Source organism: Triturus cristatus, chromosome 10, assembly GCF_964204655.1.
Source record: "Triturus cristatus chromosome 10, aTriCri1.1, whole genome shotgun sequence".
NCBI classification, from domain to species: Eukaryota; Metazoa; Chordata; class Amphibia; order Caudata; family Salamandridae; genus Triturus; species Triturus cristatus.
Window position 1 is genome coordinate 993516995 of NC_140593.1, and position 21356 is coordinate 993538350.

The 21356-nt window shown below is 44.4% G+C and overlaps 1 protein-coding gene across 6 annotated transcripts in view; it reads right to left on the bottom strand.

The window, feature by feature from the left end:
• LOC146796394 (vomeronasal type-2 receptor 26-like) overlaps positions 1-21356 on the bottom strand; it is a 699855-nt gene that overhangs the window by 36674 nt on the left and 641825 nt on the right. For all 6 annotated transcript variants that reach the window (XM_085628963.1, XM_085628969.1, XM_085628968.1 and 3 more), the window contains one exon: positions 445-669. In XM_085628963.1, the coding sequence (XP_085485089.1) occupies positions 445-669 (225 nt within the window). The remainder of the gene's footprint in view (positions 1-444; positions 670-21356) is intronic.

Sequence of the window (21356 nt, forward strand, 5' to 3'; positions counted from 1 at the left end):
GGTGTCTGTGCTTCACTGCCGCAGCATGGCCCCGCGCGCCGATGCCGACTCCGGGGCCTCCAGGCTTTGCTGCTTCGCATATGTCGGAGGTCGGGCTTGGAGGCGTTCTAGTACACAGCCATCTTGGCATGCAGCTAGGCACGCCCTTCCAAAACCACCAATACTACCACCACTAACTGCTATCATCAGCAGCACCATCAATGCAATACATGCATCAAATTCAGCTCCCCCAATACCACACCATCAGTACCACTAGCAATCACGGTCCAAAACAATGACTTTAAAGGCAATTGACTGAAATAATCATTTCTACATGCATGTTTGTTTATAGCATTAAACCCAGATATGTAATAAATATAATTTGGGCGACGAACTTTAGTTTGACACTTACATTGGACAAATAAAATTCGTTGACAAACATGTCCTTGAAGTCTCTAAAGGTACCTGTGTGAAGATAGAGCTCCAGGAGATTTTGCTTTCGTCAAGGAAGATATCTTGAATCCCATTGGCTGAGAAAGAATATCCAACTTTATTATAACTGAATGTTTCATCTTCTGATGCAACAAAGTTCAAAATATCGAACTGGCCTGGAAGGCTGCCGGTTTCATCAAAGTAAATGTCATCTCCTCCAGTAGAGTTGAAGCGCACGGTTTGCATATATTTGTTCAGCTAAAGAAAGATGCACAGACTCAACAAAAACAGTGGTATTTTTAAGTGTGGATTATTTTAGCCAACAAAACAGTGCATTTACCTATGAAAATGATAACTTTCAGTAAAGTCACGAAATAAAATGAGAACGAGATCTAGTTCATTCATTGGACATAGAAATTGGCATCACGAGCACTTACCGATAACATCGAACAATATCAAATTTTACTTCAAAACTAGGTACTCTTGGCACTGGTGAAAAATATGACTATTGAGAACCAGATCCATCAAAGATGATCTAGTGCTTTACAAATGTACTATACATAACAAACATTACATACAATGGATCAGTGTAAACACCTTACAGGTTAAAAGTAACAAATGAAAATAAAATTGCTTAACAATGTAATATACCAATCTGAGAAAATCAGTTACAAGAAAGTGGAAGAGGCATGGCAAATAGGAGGTTAATTTGCACAAGTAAATTTGCTTGTGAAGCATAAACAAATGGCATCTGGTGAAAATAAATAGTTTGCATGAATCTCGATAGATTAAAAAAAAGCAAGGGCCATATGGATGGAAATATGCTTTTGCTACCACTTTCTTGTCTTGATCGATTATTGCATGTCATGGAAAATGAATGTCATTCAGTGGCGGCTCACATAGGGCGTGCTGCGGGGCAGTGAGGCGGGGCCGGGAGGGGCAGGGTGGGGGGGTAGTAAACTCGGACATACGACAGAACGGAGGAACGTAATAATTACTTCCCTCCGTTCCGTCGTATGTCCAAGTTTACTACCCCCTCACCCAGCCCCTCCCCCGCCCCACGTCAGCGCCCAGCAGCACTCCCACTAGGGGCCGCTACTGAACATAATAATTACTTCCCTCCGTTCCGTCTTATGTCCGAGTTTACTACCCCCTCACCCTGCCCCTCACCTGCCTCGCCCTGCAGCACGCCCTGTGCGAGTCGCCACTGAATTGTCATAGCAATACATTATTTTAAAAATGTAAATAAAGCTTTGGAGACAAAAAAATATGGCCAATATAAAGTCAATGCCGCTTGATTTCCTGCCACTTGATGCTCTATTTCTTCTTTATCCCACCAAATGTTATTCTTGAAGTCCAAATCTGATTTCAATCTAGCCTTCATATCTCTCTTCTTATCTTCAACTAGATTTAAACTTTTCTTCGAACATCTGTCAAAATACAAGTCAGGTTGCTCCTATGAGCATAAGCTGTGTCTAGTGTCTTTGTGGGTTTAAAGAAACAATCGTCTGTCTCCATTTTGTTTGCATTGGGGTGATGATTTAAATGCTTAAACATGGGAACTTCTGAAAGAACCAAATTATAATTTGAAAAATAATACTGAAAATGACATTGTCCTTATAAAAGGCTCATCAAAAGGCTACAAGTAACACCATAAGTCAAAGGAACATGACGGTAAGTAATACCCCCTGCAGCTGTTGCAGGTAAATGCGTGCAGACATAGCAATCCCTGGCATCCATAGTGTCAATGTACTCGTAAAACAATTTGAAATAAGCATTTAAGGAAAAGTCTCCTCTTGATGAAGCTACATGCAATTCTTTAACATCAAGTGAATGCAAACTACCGTCAATAGGAAGTGGGGTTTTAGGGGTAATTGTAGGCTTCGTCTCCACTAAACTAGAAGATGTGGGTCAATACAATAACCCAAGAAAAACAATTAGTACTGCAACTACAACTGTTAACACATCTGCTAATATGTACCTACGCCTACCATGGTTATTAGTTTCCATAACTTCTTCTAAATCAGACCGTGGGGTGGGAAGTATCAGCAGCAGAGTCTTCCCTGTTGGTTTCCACCTGTGCAAATGGCAAATCAAAGTTCAATAATGTGCAGTGAAACAATTTACGAGGTTTTAGTGAGTCTCCCTTAATCTGACTCTGTGTTCTTCTAAAGGTCACACTTTCGCTCCTTCAGCAGCCTCGGGCCTAGGTAATCTTCTTGATTCTTTCAACAAAGTCTATTTAAATGTCTTTAGTAAATGTACAGTTCTGTTAACTCATGTCCATTATACTTTGAGTCGGTCTATTCAGTGGTAAAGTAAGTTCAAAACGCAGTTCAGCCACAGTATTTAGTTCAAAGAGGCTCAGTTGGAACTGCACTGTTATCCTCATACCCCAAAGCTCTCTCTCTGTCATCAATATCAAGGTATGTCCTCTCAGGGGACGAGTCCCTCGACTGGGTACTCTAGCGCTTTTCGTTCTCCTGAGTGCAGCCCTTTACTGTCACTCAGGCCAGATTTCTCAGTATCCTCTGATAGACTCGGTCTCTCTTGCTTTCTTGGCAAATGTCCCCAGCCCCACTTGAGTTACCACAGCACTACACCCTTTGTCAGGGTCTGATTCTGGCTCAGTCAACACAGCAGGACGAGAATCTCCTGCGTCAGCTTCAACAATTGACTCATCAAGACACCCCTCAGACCAAGTATGTGCTGTCTCAGACTCTTGCTTGTCCCCTACAGCTTGTCTCACCTGCTTCCGCTGACTTTCGATTACAGTTGACACTTCTGGTAGTGATGCCGTCACATCGTAAAGGGGGCACTTAACTCTGCGAGTGTGTCCAGCATGGATACAATTGGGGAGACCTCAACATTTGACAGCAGTGGCCTCGGTTCTCTTCAAAAATTCCATTACACGAGCTACCTTCCTCTTAGACCTCAGACCATTCACATTCCAGGACATAAAGTACACTAAATTCTTTTTCATTTGTCCATCATTAGAACCAAGTTACTGCCACTTCCTTCCACATCCTTCATCAGATACGCTACCTCTATACCTTTAACAACCTCCTCAAATAGGTACTCCCTAAGGAAAGGACAGCCAGCTATATAACAGACTGAGGATAATATTTTTATTTTTTCTCCCACATGCTCCCAACCACCAGTACCCCCCCCACCACCTCCCCAGGGAAACCCCCATCCTATCCTACAGGTGAAGCCTATGAGGTCTCGCCGTGTGAGAGTAAAGAGTCAAAACAACAAAAAAAGAAAAAAGAAAACTAGACAAAGGTGCATTTACAAATTGTGTCATGCCACTAAATAAGATAGTGACTTCCCATATTGCTTCATGGACTGTTTATATTTATATATATATAGCACTCTGTACATCCGATCCCTAATCTGGGCTTCCCATCGACTTTAGCAGGCAGTCAACCTCCACGGGGTCTCTAATAGTATGCATTTTATTTTGCCACATGATCTTGAGGATAGCAGGAAATTTAATTTGTACTTGGGCCCCCCTGGAGCTAAACTCATTCATTTTAGAACCAAGTTCCCACTGCCTCTGAGCAGTCCTTTTCCCCAGATCGGAACGAATCTGATGTGTTACGTACCCAAATTTTAACTGCCGTTCTTTCAATGCGCGGCCCAACACCAACTCCTGAAGAGAACCGAGGCCAGTGTTATATTATTGCAAGAGACCCATTTGTGGAGGCATGAATGTACGGATGCTCTCAAGAAATGGGCCTGGGTTCAGGATATCTTTTGTTCAGATCAAAATTGTAGTACGAGGGGGGTAGCTATTCTTATTAGATCCAATAAGGGTATTATATTGGAAAGCCATCAGACGGACTTTTCTGGGAGATGGGTGGTGATTACAATTAGGATACAAGGAACACCAGTAGTTGTGGCTAGTTACTATGGGCCCAATGAGGATGACCCTGATGCTTTGATTAAACTGGAATCATGCTTATTGTCCTCAAGCGCACCTGTGATACTCGGAAGGGATTTTAATCTAGCTCTAGATAAAAGTTTAGATAGAACCTCCAAGGCTAAATATGTCACCCCGGCTAAAACTATGGCAGTTCTCAAAACTATGATCCGAGAGATAAATTTAATTGATATTTGGAGATTTAAAATGGGGGATAAGAGAGCATTTCCTTTTTTTAGTAAAAAATATGGGCACCATTCACGGATCGATTACTTCCTATTAGATCGTGAGCTAGTGTCAGGGGTTGAAATGGTTAATCATGTACCCGCCATAATATCGGATCACTCTGCCGTTCTCCTATCGTTAAATATCTTGTATAAAAGGGGAGAAATTAGGTGGACGCTGGATAGGACAATTTTATTAGATGAGGGGGTTACATCTAAATTGAAAGAAGAGGCTGTTGTCTTCTTTGAGACTAATAGAGGGTCGGCAAAATTTCAAATTGTATGGGATGCTTTTAAGGCTTTTCTAAGAGCCAATGGTACGGGTATTATGGCGGGTAAAAAACGTAGATTGAGGCAACAAGAGGAACTTTTTTTGGAAACTATAAAGAACAAAGAAGTAGAGGTACAAAAAGCCTCACTTGAGTGTCCTAGTGATGTGATCCTTCACAAAGCAACTAGAATCATTGTAAGCGGAATATTATGGGGCCCTCGATAAAATATTATTGGATGGATGGAGGGCCAGTAAATTGCAGCATTTTGCATACAGGGAGAAGAGTGGTACATTACTGGCTTGGAAAGTAAAGACAGATAGAGCTCGAAACTTAATTAAAAGTCTTAGAGAGGAGATGACGGGAGAGATAGTTGACACCAATGCCAGTATAGGGCGGGAAATCTCTAGACACATGAGTCTCCTCTATACTGAAGATATTATTCCAGGGATGGCCAATATTGAAGGCTTTTTAAGGATATTGAAGTTTTGAATTTAAGTGAAGCTCAGAAGAGGGTGTTATCGGTTGAGATAACAGAAGAAGAGATTAGAGAGCAGCTCAGGAAAATGGCAAGAGGTGAGGCCGCAGGGCCTGATGGTCTTCCAACTGAGATATATCATTGCCTCTCGGATGAAGTAATACCTGCTCTAAAGGAGTTGTTTAATCTAATCTTGAAAGACGGAGAAGATCCACCATCAAGCTGAGCAGAGGCAACAGTAACAATACTTTTGAAGCCGGATAAGGACCCCATGCTGGCTGACTCATATAGGCCCATATCTTTATTGAACACTGATTACAACGTTTTTGCTAGGGTATTAGCTACTAGGATCGCCAAGGTTATTAAGTATATTATATACAATGACCAGAAAGGCCTAATTCCAGGGAGGCAGCTTAACAAACTAACCATCTTAATACTTGGAGTAGTAGATTTGGCAGAGATATATAAATTACCCGTGACGGTCGTGGCAGTAGATGCTGCCAAGGCCTTCGACCAGGTACATTGGCCATACCTTTGGGAGGCTCTAAGGAGATTTGGATTTCCAAGTAATTTAATTAAGGCTGTCCAACTCCTGTATCGCTTACCTAGAGCATGGGTGCTTGTAAATGGCGAATTGACTGATTGGTTCAGCATCTCTCGTGGAACTAGACAGGGATGTCCTTTATCCCCCCTTCTGTTCGATATGTATATTGAACCTTTAGCAATTTGGATTGGAAAGGATACTGCTATTGTTCCGTTTAGATATAGAAATTTTGAGATAAAGTTAGCCCTTTATGCCGACGATCTTTTACTTTATACCCAGAATCCACAGGTGTCTATTCCCCTATTAATGACTAAAGCCAAACTATTTGGGAAAATTTCAGGATATAAGGTAAATATAAATAAAACTATAATTATAGAATGGAACCAACCTAAACAACAGCCGTTGGCAAAATCGAGCATGCGCTACCTTGGCATTACTGTAACTCAGAAATTGGCAAATGTTACCACGGTGAATTGGAAAAAGATCAGCCAGGAAGTAGGGAGACTGTTGGTGAGATGGGCAAATCTACCTTTGAACTTATATGGAAGGGTAAACCTTATCAAGATGGTGATCTTGCCCAAAATTACCTTTTTGTTTAATTCTATTCCGTTATTATTTGATAAAAGAGAGATAGCCATGCTTCAGGGAAGGCTAGGCAGTTTTATTTGGGCTTCTAAGGGTGCACGCATATCATGGAAAAAATTAAGGAGGAGGTTGGAGAAGGGCGGGCTGGCCCATGTAGACCTGTTGATGTATGGGTTTGCTTTTTTCTTTAAGAACTGTCGGATTCTTTTAAGTAAAGTAGACAGTTCTGCGATAGGAATTATTTATGGAGCAATGCTCGGTGAACTGAGGGAGGGCCAGGATCATTTTTTGTTTAAGTTTGGGGACCCCAAGTTTTTCAAAAAAGTAAGGTTAAAGATTTTATTGGGAGCTTTGAAAGTATGGGTCCTAATCCGAAAGAAAATGGGAATCTCATATTATTCATCTAGGGCCCCGATCTGGGAATCCCCCGGTACCCCTGAGTGTCTGGATGATTTCCTTAGTCTACCCTTAAAGAACGCGGGTATTTCTTGCTGGGGAGATCTGAAGGTGGGAATTGACTTGGTTGATTGGGAAACTACGAATGCAATTACAGGAGGTCAACTTACTAGGTTTAAATATTATCAGCTTTCTGCATGGTGGGGACGCCAAGAATGGAATGAAGAAGAGGATGATTCCTGGTTAGACCAAGCATTAAAAACTGGCACAGTTAAGAAGGAGGTAGCCTTGTGGTATAATATTTCGATCAAGGCTGAAGACAATTTAGATAGTGATATACAGAAACTCTGGGGAGGGGTTATGTCAAATATTAATTTGAGGGAAACCTGGAAAATTTATTTAACTCTACTAAGGGAAACCGTTAAACCTGCCTATCTGAAACGTAACCATCTTTTTACTGCGTATAGGGTATATAGGTCTCCAGCAAAATTAGAGAAATTTTCCGGGACACACTATGTATGTCCAAAATGTAGAAACACTGCTGCTGAAGATTTTCATATGTTTTTGACATGCCCTTACACAGTGAAGTTTTGGAATGAGGTGTGTGAATTTATTACTGAAGTTATAGGCACTGTTGTGAGGGTGAGCCCTGTCCTGGTTTTTTTGGGAGTTTGGCAAAACAATGATATTGCGATTAGTAGGTTGGATGCAATATTAATTTTTTATGTGATTCTTTTAGGGAGGCGGGAGATCTGCAAATTGTGGAAGTTGGATGCTCCACCCCTTTCGCTGGAATGTAAAAAAAGCGTTATACATATAAGTAAACAGGACTTGCTTTGTGATATTAGCAGTCGAGAGAGAGTATGGGCTAAGTTGGTGGACTGGTCGCAAAAACCTGAGGTCCCATGATTAAGCCAATGATCAGCCGTTGGTCCTGTTTCCTTCCGTGCTATGGGCACTCCAGGGAAGGGTGGAAGTGGAAACGGCCTCCCTCTTGTGTGGAATGACTCTAACCTAGTTTGGATCACCAGCGAAGGATAAGAGTATTGCCAGCAAGTGAATTGGCAGAATGAGGACTAAAAAAAACAAAAAAACATTTGACAGCAGTGGTCATCACTACAATCACCTGGTAAGGGTCACGCCATCGAGGTCACAAGCACATCTTCCGGACATGTTTCCTCACCAGAACCCAGTCGCTGGGACTGAGGTCATGTCACTGCTCCTAATGCGGTGGGCTGTGGTAGCTCTAACCTGGTGAGACACATAATGCACCACATCAGTCAGTGCTTTGCAGTAATCAAGAGTCATGTCATCCGTAATGTTCACAAGCAGATTTATAGGTGTAGTTGGCAGTCTTATAGTTCTGCTCATGAATATTTTATGGGACAACAGTCCTGTCCTCCAATCGGTAACACTGTGAAGTTTCAATTACCCAAGAGGCTAAGATTTGGCCACTTTAAAGACGTTGAAGCACCTACTTTAGTTAGTCTGGATTTCAGCATGCCATCATCTGTTCCACTATTCCTGAAGCCCCAGGTTGGTAACTCCCATGTAGTCTTTGCTCCACTTGTAATGCTGTACACAACATTTTCACAATCTCATTATTGAACTGAGCCCATTGGTCTGATTCTAGCTAAGTCAGGAAATCGAACCTAAGGATCAGTTTCCTCAAAAGCAGCTTAGCTACTGTGAGACTGTCATTTCTTCTAGTCGGGTAGGCTTCGACCCACTGTGAGAAGATGCGCACACCAGGACATATCTCAAACCATTGCACACAGGCACCTCAATAAAGTCCAACTACATCCTGCAGACTGGACCTCCTGATCTCCCTAAATTACACAACCTCACTACAGTTCTTTTCCCTATGTTCATTTTTTGACACACAACACATCTGTGACACAATCCTTCAGCCATCTACCTGAACCGGGGATTAAACCAGGTCTTTTGAAACAGTCTGAACATGGCATCCCTCCCTATATGAGCAGGGCCATGATAATGTCTAATAATTGAGGGCAACAGATTATCTGGCAACACAGGTTTTCGATCTCCGGAAACCCAAATCTCTTTATCTCTTTTGACCCAGCTTGCCCTGACCCAACTTTACTCTTCTGCCTCCCATGTATCAGCTGTTGTTAACAAAAGGTTGTGTTTGGTCTCATCTTCAGTTTCATTAGAATATTCATCATTAAATGAGTAAGCCCCACGGGCACGGTATCGTGCGACTTTGTCAACGTATCTGTTACCGACTGTAACATAATCATCTCCAGTGTGGTGTGCAGAACACTTCACAACTGCAATCTGGCTAGGCAACTGTAATCCTTCAAGCAGTCTCATTATATCCTCACCACTACGGATGGGAGAACCTGAAGAAGTCATAAATCCCCTTTGTGACCATAACTGTCCAAAATCATGAACAACACCAAAGCCATACTGACTATCAGTGAAAACTGTCACTTTCAGCCGTTTGGAAACATAGCACGTCCTAGTAGGAGTGAAGCCAGGAGGCTTTCACTACACCTGAGACTGTGCAAACTGCATATATAGCTCTCAGATTTCCTTCATTGTCTCATAGGCAGAACCCACCGACAAACAGTACAAAATTGGACTGAGGCAGTGGCTCATCTTGAATATCTGGTCTTGGCTTGGTGCACCGTTCAGGGACATTGAGATGATCACGCTCCACCTCCCCTTCCTCACCCTCAACTTCAGGTAGGGGCAAAAGTGTAGAGGGTTCAAGGTAGCACACCTCTTCAAATTCACATTCTCCGTGGCCAGTATGATCTGCTCATATCTGTTCAGGCGGCTATTGCTCAAGTGCTGGGTAGGGGTCAACAGTATTTCAACTGAATGGGGCACAAATACAGTAAGGGGTTGACCCATTACAATACTTTCACACCGCTCTATGCTGACACCTATGATTGTCTTATCTTTAAGGCGTTCAGACAGCGCAGCAGCTATGGGATCAAGTGTAGCAGAAAATAGGCCACTAGCATTTGGGCGTTTCCATGGAATTGTGTAAGCACCGAGAGAGCGCATCCCTCCCTCTCACTGTAGAAAAGAGAAAAAGCTTTGTTGTAATGAGATATTTCTTGTCCCGGAGCATGACAGAGAGTTTCTCTCAGCTCTAGGAAAATAATCAAGCGATCGTTATCCCTTTGTGCCAAATCAAACACATCCCTGTTTGTCAGCTTCTGTAAAGGTTTGGCCACTAACGAAAAGTTGGGTATCCGCTGACGACAATAGCTCTCCATTCACAAAAACTTCCTGACTTCTCTCTGAGTGGTTGGCAGATTCATTTTCAGAATTGCCTAGATTCTTTCTTGTGACACCTTCCTCGATCTTTTCTCAATGTGATGTCTGAGATACAGGATGTAACTTACTCGGGGACACTTTATGTCCATTCTCAGCCAAGTGGTACAACAGGGCAATAGTGTCTTGCTTTCAAGCTTCCTGTGTACCCAACTCAACCAGTAGGTTATCGATGTACTGTACTAGAACTGAGTTACAGGGCATAATCAAGGACTCAAGATTCTTTTTAAGAATCTGATTTGAGATTGACGGGCTCTCCATATGTCCTTGTGGGACTCAGCACCATGCCAAAACATGGTCCTGGAACCGAACAGCAAAGAGGATCTAGCTGTTCTCATGCAAAGCTACAGAGAAGAATGCCTGACACAAATCGATGACAGTGAACCAATCAGACTCACATGGAATTTGAAATAAAATCACAGCTGAATTTGGCACCACGGGACAACAAGGAACAACTTTTGTGCTTATCTTTCTGAAATCTTGAACTATGCGGTACTTACCGCTAGGCTTCTCTACTCCCATAATGGGTGAATTATATAGACTCCCCATTATCTCCTTCAAAATGCCTTGTTGTATCATTAAGTCAATCACTGGAGTGATCCCAGCAGTTGTTTCAGGAGTCAAATTATATTGTGGGGTTCTTAGGTATTCAACATTGGGTTTTACATTAATGTGGGCAGGCTTAACTCAACTCCTTTGATGAAGCCTATGTCCTTTCCTGAATAGTCCCAGACTTCTGGCTTCGCAGTATTTTTAAGATCTGGAGGTAAATCATCATTTGTCATCAAGGGGTACAATCCAATATTTAGGCCTTGTCAGCGGCAGCTCCTCCGCAATGACGGAGGAGCATCGCCCCACTGGCTCAGAGCCAATAGCTGAAAAATAAAACAATATTTTAGTATTGTTTTATTTTTTAGCTGCTGGCTGAGCCAGCATGTGCAGGGAGGGGCAGGGCTGGGCCATGGGAAGGGGGAAGAGGGGCAGGGATGGACCATGAGAGGGGGACTGATTTGTGCACTTTTAGGTACGCATGTCAGTTTGGCTGGCCGTCTCAGGCCGGCCAAACTGACATGCGTACTGTGTACATGCGTACTGTGTGTATTGCACAGCTGGGTTGTAGAAACAGCACAGTCTCCCTGTGCCTGAGCAAGCATCTTTTCAGCCCGCTCAGGCAGCCAAGGCCCATGCAGGTAAGAGCGGTGGGGCCGGGTTGAGGGGGTATTCAACAGACGACCACTAGGGAAACTTAAATAAATAATACATGTTCCCTCGTCGTCATTTGTCAAAATCCCCCCCCCCCCCACCCGGCCCCACAGCTCTTACCTGCACTGGCCGCGGCTACGCTCAGGCCATCCCCACACTGCTCTCATGCTTCACGCAAGTCGGGCGGCAGCACCAGGTAAGTGTTTTTTTATTTTTATCATTACCCATCTGCTTGGTGCTCCCCCTGCGTGCTTCCCGCTGCCCCCCCTGCACCCTCTCCACTCGCCCTGCCCGTATTTTTCTGTCTGCTGCCACTGGACCTTGTATTGCCAATTTGAAGGTAACATCTTCGTCATGAGTCTGGTACTCTATGCCCTTTGGGGTACAGTAAATGGTGCAGTTCAATTTGCACAGCAGGTCACGCCCTAATAAATGTACAGGGCTCGAATCACACACCACAAACCTGTGATTCTCTTCAAAGGGCTCTATTTTAACAGGTACTTCTTCTATCACTGGGCTTGTCATTTGCAACCTCTACAACTTAGATTTGTTTTCCGGAAAGTGGTAGGTTTGGAACTTCCACTGTTTTAACAGTAGAGTGGGTAGCACCAGTATCTATCAGGAATGATACAGGGTGGCCATTCACCTCACCTTCTACGAGTTAACCAGTCTGGTCTACTTCTAAGACTGTACAAAGTACGCAATCTTCCTCCCTTAGGCATAATGACTGATGACTGATCTGACCAGTAATTTTCAAATGATTAAAACATTGGAAATTGTTGAAACGCAGCTTGATTTTTTAAAGCATTCTGATTCAAATTCGGGACTTGGTTTGAATTAAACCTGGGACAATTTGCATTTTGCTGTGGCATCAGTGCTTGTGGAACCTGCATCACAGGAGCTTGGGGCACATTAAAATTCTGCATTCTTGGCCTCTGTTCATTCTGTGACTGTATGGGGTATTACCCTGGGGCTGTGTAAATCCTGAATTCTGAACCTGATTCTCATTCACAGTTTGACTGGGATTACGATGGCATTCCCACTTCTAATGCTCCAAATTATTGCAATAATGATAAGGATTCATTCTCTCCAAAGTTGCCACATCAATCCCGGTACTCGGGTCAATTGGAACACCACGACCTCTACCTTGTTATGGAACTCATTCCCACCTTCCATCACAGGTTTTCCCTGCTGATACACTTCTTGCGTAGACCCAACATTCCCTACAAAAAGTTGACTCTGATTTCCCCTCTGTGCGGCTCTCATCTGTGCCACCATCAATTTCTCCTTAAATCTCTTCTGCTTCATCTCCAACACATCACTACAATATTTCGCATATCTCAAAATGTCATCAACCGATTAATTCTGCCAACAAATCAAATGCTGTTGAATCATAAAACTAATCGTAGGTCTCAATCCCACCACAAAACTGGACACAACATTTCCCATGTCTTTAAGTTTGAGAGTCTCCATTCCACTATGCTGTTTTGCTGTTTAAACACCTGCCACAACCTCTCGTAATAGGCATCCTCTGACTCTTTGGGCTCTTGGGTCATCCTGTCAATTTTAACCTAACCAATATATTTAGCTGGAATCCTCCCTTTCAGAGAGGTTATCACCAACGGTGATGGAGCATTTTATATTAGATTTGTTTGAGGCTCCTTTTCTTACCATTCTATTGCCACCTTGCATTCGGCCCACAAATCAATTGGAACCCCAATATCGAACATTCAAATCAACCCACACAAAGTTAATAATTAATAATTAAGTCCTTAGTCTAAAATTTAATCTCCGATGTCCTTATTCTAGTTATGTCATTTTCATCAAGGCATACACGGTAGCCTTTCTGCAGAGACTTGGTCCTATTCAGATCAATCTCATACTTCTGAGCTAATTCAGACAGTTTTTCATGGGCTTGTCTTGCCCGTTTGGTAACATCTTTACAAATGAATACAAGTACACTCTCTTGGTAGCCATCTAATCAGGAAAGATCAAGGTTTCCTTATATCATCTCAACCAGTTCTAACTTTAATTTAACCACATCCACTGCATTGTCTCTCACAGGAGACTGAATTATTTATTTACCCAATCCTCAACTTTCATCTGCTTTTGGGGTCCCATTTACAAACCAAAGCCAATCATCTAGGTCCTGGCACCTACTCCATTCTCTACTGCAGGGGCATTAGACAGTATCCCTTCTCTGGGAGTACTGTTATTAGCACTTGAAGGTGTGTTCCAACTAGACAAGTCAAAATTGGGCGATCTTTGGGCAAACCCTCTTGTGGAGGTAAATCTTGTCCAATTTATCATTGGATATGCACTTGCAGCACAAGGGGCATTCACTCGAGGCGGGACCAGAGGAACTCTTCCTATTCCTGGGCCCTCAGGTTCGCTAGCTGTCATACCTACTCTAGTAGGGACCACCAAAGTATGTGTTGGGTTTCCTGTCGATTAAGGTTTATACAAAGGAACCACAGGACTAATAGTGACCGGGACAGTGAGTGCATCTGGGGAATTAAAAACAGTAGGGTTAATTTGGGCACTGATCCCTGTACCCTCTCCCATTAGGTTAGAATTTGCATTCACTGATGCAGTAGCTACTCCAGAGTGTCCATTGGCTTCTGTACCATTCATTCCCTCCAATTGGGCCTCATTGTACGGAAGTGGACGCACTGACAAAACGTTCAAAATATCATCACTAAAATCACTATTACTGGCTTCACCCTCATGCTCCACATTTTCTGTCTTTTCCCCCTTCTTCTTCTCTTCCTTTCCTTTATCTACTTCTTCACCTGTCAATGCAGAGTGCAGTCTAGCACCCTCTATCATGTCAGTTCTCCACTTCTTTTGTTCTGCAACCCAACGAGCATCGGCATAAGTATGTGCTGCCTTTCAGGCTCTTCCCGGATACCTTTCCTATTGCATAACATGAGCTGCACTCTCCCAAGCATAAAGTACTTTGCGGGTCTAGGGGGCGACTTCATTTCTTACAGTGCTGTTATTCTCAAATTAAATGTGCCATAGCGTGGGAACATCAACGCACCTTCTTTCTCTGTGATCATATGCCATTGATTCAGCCAAATACATGTAGGTAGGCCCACATTTATGGTCAGAAAATGAACTGGCGTATCTTCAGGAGGTGCCTCTTCTCCCTCTTAAACAGGTATTTTTACATCTCCCCTTATCAAATCTTGTATAGCCTTAAAGACTTTCATTTTTCAATAATAATAATGTTGACAATTACAAGCAGACTTTTTGTTTTAAATCGGGAAATAATTGTCAACCAATAACAGTGCGGCACTCTATGACGTAGTCAAACAATAAAAGAGCGGTTCACCACTAACTGATAAATCTCAGCGCGACACACTGGGATGTAGTTCTCACTCATCGCAACAGTTCACCCTCCTTTTCAGGAACACGCTCTTCTCTCAACACTAAGCATGCAAAACAAACGCAAATCAATTTCAGCAAATAACTTTGACTGCTTCAATAAAGAAATCCAAGTATTCAATCACACAAGAAATGGTTCAGAGTAACACTTTCCGACCCCCTCAGGCACACATTTGAATGAACCTCGACCAGTGGGAATCACCTGGATCAGTGCAGCGTCTCTTTAGCGCAACAGGATACACTACAGTAACCACACCTTACTCTCACACAAAGTAATTGTCCTAAACTCAATTCTGCAGTCAACGACGTCTCACGACTAGCACCACAAAACTAAGCAGACAATTACAACACAGTGTTTTCTATACCATTAACTCATTATTAACCCGGGATCTTGGGCTACGTGAAGCCCAATAATAACTTCAACTTCTTTACATTAAGTGCCACACTCACACAACAACTTAAAACATTACCGCATCACACCACGCAATCTCCGCAAAACACTGCAAGCTAAACATAAGCAACTGAAATGCGCGACCCTATTTATACACACTCCTCCACTGTTACAAATGTCTCCTGAACTGCTGGAACTTCACCGTTTCTCCGATACAAGTCCTGGGCTTTAGGGATTCGGGCTGGGTTTGGACAGGTCTAGAATATGATGCACTAACTCCCTTTGCGTCAGTAACCAACCATCCAACATGCTACCATCTGGGAGTGTGCAGGAAAGCGGCTACCATTTTTCATCCGACCAATCCTTTTGGTTTACTGAGAGATAGAAGGGAGTCGATAATTAATAAAACAATTTAAAGTTCATGTAGCCCATTTGGCCACACAAGAAGGACCAGGAATCGGTAACTAAAGTTAAGTGGGTTTATTACAAGCTAATAATCATTCCAGTAAGTGCACAAATCAAGAACATATTATGAAAGCAAAGAATTATAATGAGCAAACCAAGGCTTCAAAGCAGATTCTGACTCCATAACATAAAGCATACAATAAATGCAGTCAGAGCAATATAGATACTAAAAAGTAGGAATTGGTGTTCCTTTGAGAAACTCTGCTCCTCTTTCTGAATCTAAATTATGATCAAGTCATAGGAAATGTCTCAAAGAACTTCAGAAAGTGGGAAGGTGTCAGCACCATGAAGATGTCAGTAGAAATCTTCTAAAAGGAACAAGTGTTCAGCATATAGCCACACACTCCAAAGAAGCAAACCAATGAGGTCTGCACCTCGTGAAATCCAAAGGGATCTGATCTAAACTCCAAGTCTTCCCACAGTAGATATGGGCACCATCCCTCAAATTTCTCTTCCCACACTTGGAAAGTCACAGCAACCTTGAGTGTCTCGTCGTTCCTGATACTCGATGAATAGGAGGATTCTTCAGCTCATTAGCTCTTCACGCCTGTTGGAAAATGAGGCAGCATCTGTGAGACCTGCACAAATAACATGACTACATTTGTCCTTCACTGAGAACCAAACACCCAATTGTAGCGCCTGACTCTCAGAGGGTAGCGTTGCAGAGCAGTCTGAGGCTTACTTAAGGGAGGTGGTGTGGGCTAGTAATCGCCATTTGCAGGTGTGCAAAAATAAAACTCAATAATTGATTGTCCAGTCTGTACATTGATTTATAAAAGTAAGAGTACATTTATTAAACACACACACTACTCAATACTATGCACCAATTTACAAATATACATAAGCTGTTGGAATTACTTTGTGACATTGCATAACATCTCCACCCCTCCCGTGGGGGGTGGGGTCTAGTACCACCACTCCCATGAATGCACATCATCTTGCCCCCAATGCAATAAGTTGAACATAACCTGGGGCGTGGACCCTGTGCACTGGCACCATCCCAGTGGCGACCCACCCCATTACCTCAACAAGCATTAAAAATGGGTACACCCGCCTTGGTGACACCCTGACTGAGCATCTCCTACTGACCATAAAGTATGCACCTCGATATCTTAAGGGCTAGCAGTCTGGGGCTCTTCACCTAAGTGCAGCAGCAAGAATACATGTTTAAACACCACTTTAGAATGATAGTACTCATAACATTTGGGTATCATTAAAACGCATTGCAATTACAGTCCCTAAAGGCATCACAGATGAAATCACCTGGATTATGCATATACAGCCACACCCCCTAGCAGGAATGTCTGACAACATAACCCCACTTTGCTTATGACATCACCCTATACCAGTACTTCCCATTACACATTTGACCTTCAGTCCCTCTAAAAGAAATAACATTGTAAAAGCATTTCTGGTACAATTACACCTCTTCACCTCTAGGGGATACCCTTCTCAAGACGTCCCCAACTCAGCCCTTTACTCCTGGATGCACTTTTCAAATCACCTTCAGCTGTAGAACTTAAGTTCCAACCCAGAAGATGATTAATGCAGACTGAGCCCCCTAGTTCCAACCCAGAAGATGATTAATGCAGACTGAGCCCCCTTGGGGGCTATTCCTTTCAAATCCCCCAGGAAACTTAGGATGGGACTTTTCTTCCTGCTGGGGGTGAGACTGCGCTCCTCCAACAGTTCCCCCAGCACCTTTGCACTCACATGGTGGTGACCCCGTCCTCCTGGGGCCACCACGAGCAGAGAAAAAGCTATTTTTTCCTTGTAGGCCAGTCCAGGCCTGCAAGGCATTATGGGCGCATTCCTCCTTTTCAGTGAATAATAGATGAGCGGCTCTCCTGCTGTGCCTGGGAGAGCCGCGCTGGTGGTGTTGGCGGCTTCGCCGCGTTCCTGAGTCTCGTTGGGGGGCCCGGTCCCACCCGATCCCCCAGGTAAGCGTAATGGCTCGGGGAGCCCACCCCCAGCCGATCAGCAGATTTTCAGGGGCCCGGTCCCACCCGGGCCCTGCGATGCCCCAACACTGCTTCTGGGGTCCTGGTTCCACCCAGGACCCCCGCCTGCCTTCTTTGGTGGAGGGCAGGCTGGGGAACCCCTCCCGGCTGCCCCCGCCGGCTCCCCGTGCGGCCAGCCGTTCTGGTCTGTTTGCTCCGGCGGGCAGACGTGCAGGCTCTTGCTGGCTCCTCCGGCCCTCAGGGTAGTGCGATGGCACTCCCCCACCTCTATCCGCATCGGGCCCGGGGATGGGGTCCCGGGCCCCTCACTCGCCTCACGGGGAGCGCTCCCCGACTGTGTCTTCTTCAGGCCCGGAGATGGGGTCCCGGGCCCCTACTCCTCCTTCACAGGAGCGCGCCAGCACTCCCCGGGTCACGCTTCTTCGCCGGGGGTCAGGGTTGGCTCCTGGCACCCCGTAGGGGTGAATCTTCACGCGACAGCGCTCCACGGCTTTGCTTCGGGGCCCGGGATGGGGTCCCGGCCCCCCCTGGTAACCTTCTCGGGGGAGCGCAACGGCGCCCCCCCCCCCCCCGGCTTGACTTCTCTTTGGGGGGCAGCCCCCGGGACCTGACCCATCCCGGGGGCATCTCTGAGACCGGTGGCGGAGCCCCACGCGCTTCGTCGTCGGTCTTCTTAGGGGTCAAAGGTCACCTACCTTCTGGGGGACATATCTCAGCCCCTGGGGGTCCGATCTGCCCCATTTTCGCGTCTTCTTGCTCCTGGTGGAGCCCTCGAGCCACTGGTTTGCCCTCCGGGTCTCCAAGAGGGTGCATTCTGCAGGGAGCGGTCTTCACTGACTCCCTGCGCCAGCCTTCCGCCTGGCTCTCCTCCTGGGCCCCTGCCTCTGCGCTGTTAGGGCCCTGGGGGGCAGTCAGGGGCTCTCCTTCCAACTGCCCATTGCCAGGCTTCAGCACCTTCCGCCTCAGCAGACCACACCCCAGAGAGAGCTTCTCTTCCTGTGCAAGCACTTTTCAAAAGTTGAGTAGGGGGCTGGCAGGAAGTCTCTGTTGGTCCTATCAAACAGCGACACATCACTTCCCTGCCCCTGCTCCCTCCTTCTTGTCCAGCCTCTGGGTTTGTTCAAAATGGCGTTGTCCAGTGTCTCTGGCCACATGGTCTCTGAAACCCAACTCCTTCCCCCCTCACTGCCTTCCCTCCTTGGTGCAGCCTGGTGCCTGGCACCCAGTGACAGCTGCTAATGGATGAGCCTGTAGCCCCACCCATCTTCCCTTTCTTCCACAAGCCTTAGCTTGTGGAAGAAAGGTTATCAATCCATCCAACTGAGGTCAGACCTCAGCCTGGGTTTGGTCATGGCTGGCTCAGAGAAATATGACAGTTCTGTATGACCCAACAGCAGTACAAATATGACTTTGGACTCTGCAGAATACTTCTTTTCACGTCCGCTACAGTGAACTTTAGTGCGTGTCTGGAATCTGTAGGCCTTATTGAAGTTACCCTAGCCCATGGGTTCCACCTCTCCATAAGGGAATAATGAAGTGAAAAACACAGTAAAACACACTGACTTTCCCTGGCATGTTTCTTTCCAGTGTATAAAGCCTATTCCATGTCACCACCCTATTCTGCATAAGTCCTGCCACACCAGTCTATCTGCACCTCCTCCTTGGCTGCACACGCTAGGACTCTCCCCTGCACAGCCCCAACACGTGTGCACACGCAGGTACACATGTGTCTGCATGTAACCAGCCCGGTGTCCCTTTCTCCAGCTGCTGCGCAGTGGCCTGGTCAAGCCAGGGGGCACCAGTAAAATCCCCATGCAGTCTCTTACATCCTGAGTTCACTGTGGGTGAGTCCCAACTTATGAGGCTCCCCAACAGTAAAAGCTCAACAATTAGGTGCTCAAAACGTGAAAAATCTGGGTGGCCCATTGTGTCAGAACCACCTTCTAACAATGCCCCTGCCAAGATTTTCTTTCTCAGGCCTCACTATCAATAATACAATAATACTCCTTTCTCTAGCATGAAATCATGAGAGCATGCCTGCAAAAGAAAGAACACGATAAGCAAGTAAAATGAATTTCAAGATTAAGGTCATTAGTCAAGCTAATATTAGTCAAGCATTTCATTGTGCACTTTGAATACATGATTATAGATACATGTATAACTTCAAAAACAAGCACCAAACATAAATAAATGAATTAATGGTTACATAAGCAATGGGATTTCAAATAAATACAATATAACTTGAAACATATGTGTAAATATAAATGGAACCTACAAGTCTCCATGCTTAAGCTAAACATTAATATGCACACGCATATGAATCTATAGTTTCTACAGTGAATGCAGTTCAGTAGTACGTTTAAATGTTTCACATTAATAAAGTTAGGCACACAAAGTATATGGTGTCAAGTGCATGTAAATATTGCGCTTCTGTGGAGCGTAAGAGTGGAGCCTAAATTGCGCTGATGCCAAGGGCAGCAAAAACAAAACAGCCTCAATTTACTGCCCACGAATGCTCAGTAGCAGCCCCACTCATTGGTGAAGGAAAGGAACTTGAGTATTTTGTTTGAAATAAATCCTTACTTCACACCTCAGGTAAAGTCAATCATCAGAAGTACAAACCATAAACTAAACTTGTCAGGATAAGTACCCCAGTCAGTGAACTTCAGTCACTAAGCAAAACAGACAAGATCACTGATTCTCTTGCAATCTAAGCATTGCAAACTGGTTCACAGGGGCCTCCCCAAAATCAAAATTAAAAAATTGCAGGTAATGCACACCATGGTAGCAATGGTGTGCTTACATCTGAAAGAACACAAGCATATTATCCCAAGCTAAAAAAGACTCTCCATGGGTTTCGGGTGAACAAAGAATACTATTGAAGGGTTGTTTAGATGGACATAAAGGACCACAATAACCCGGAACATCAGTACATTGCCAACTTATTCTTGTGCGAGTCGTCCCTTTGTGATTTTTCTGTTGAAGTTCAAAATGAAGAGACATAGAGGATGGACCTCAAGTGTATGGACAAATTGTGGTACAAAGCAAACTTGTCTCTTATAAGCCAACAGAATCATTATAGGTTCTAGACTTACCTACAACATTTATGTTCTAATAATCCTTCTCTTGCTAGCAGGTCATAGCAACACTTATCACTTGACGGAGGCAAACAGCTCCACCTTTTGCACAGAGAGGTGAAGGTATAACATTCAGGATGATGTTCTGATGGACATCCTTGCAGATGCACCCCTTAACCTTGGGTGTGAGTGTTACAGGTGCCAAGTGGCTCTACTACTGATTTATACACTGAACATCATCAAAAGGTTGCATATTGTGATGCAAAAAGAAAAAAACAAATTAAATAAATATATGAATAAGCTGGTTTTCTTTGTCTGGTAGACTGCAGCCTAAAGTTGGATATTGCTATGCAGTTTTTCTGTAGATTGCTATTTTCAGGTTTGCTTTGAGAGCTTTAGCTGTTTACTAGATGTCCTGTAAATAATACACTGAGTGGGCTTTGGGTAATTTCCTTTCAGTCATTAGCTTGGTTGGATCAGCGTTCTATTGGGAGTAATATTCTGTCTCCTTAGGGGAGAGGATGTGGTGTTACCGACTTTGGAACTGGGGAACCAGGTTTGAGCACTGGCATCGGCTCAACTTCCTCTGATTCTGGGCAAATCACTTAACTACCCTGAGGGCCGGAGGAGCCAGCAGACCAGAGCGGCTCATATGATTATGCCTATGGGAATGTGAAGTCTTGAGAATTGAGACACCTTTGTGCATCTGTATCCAGGGATCTTCATGC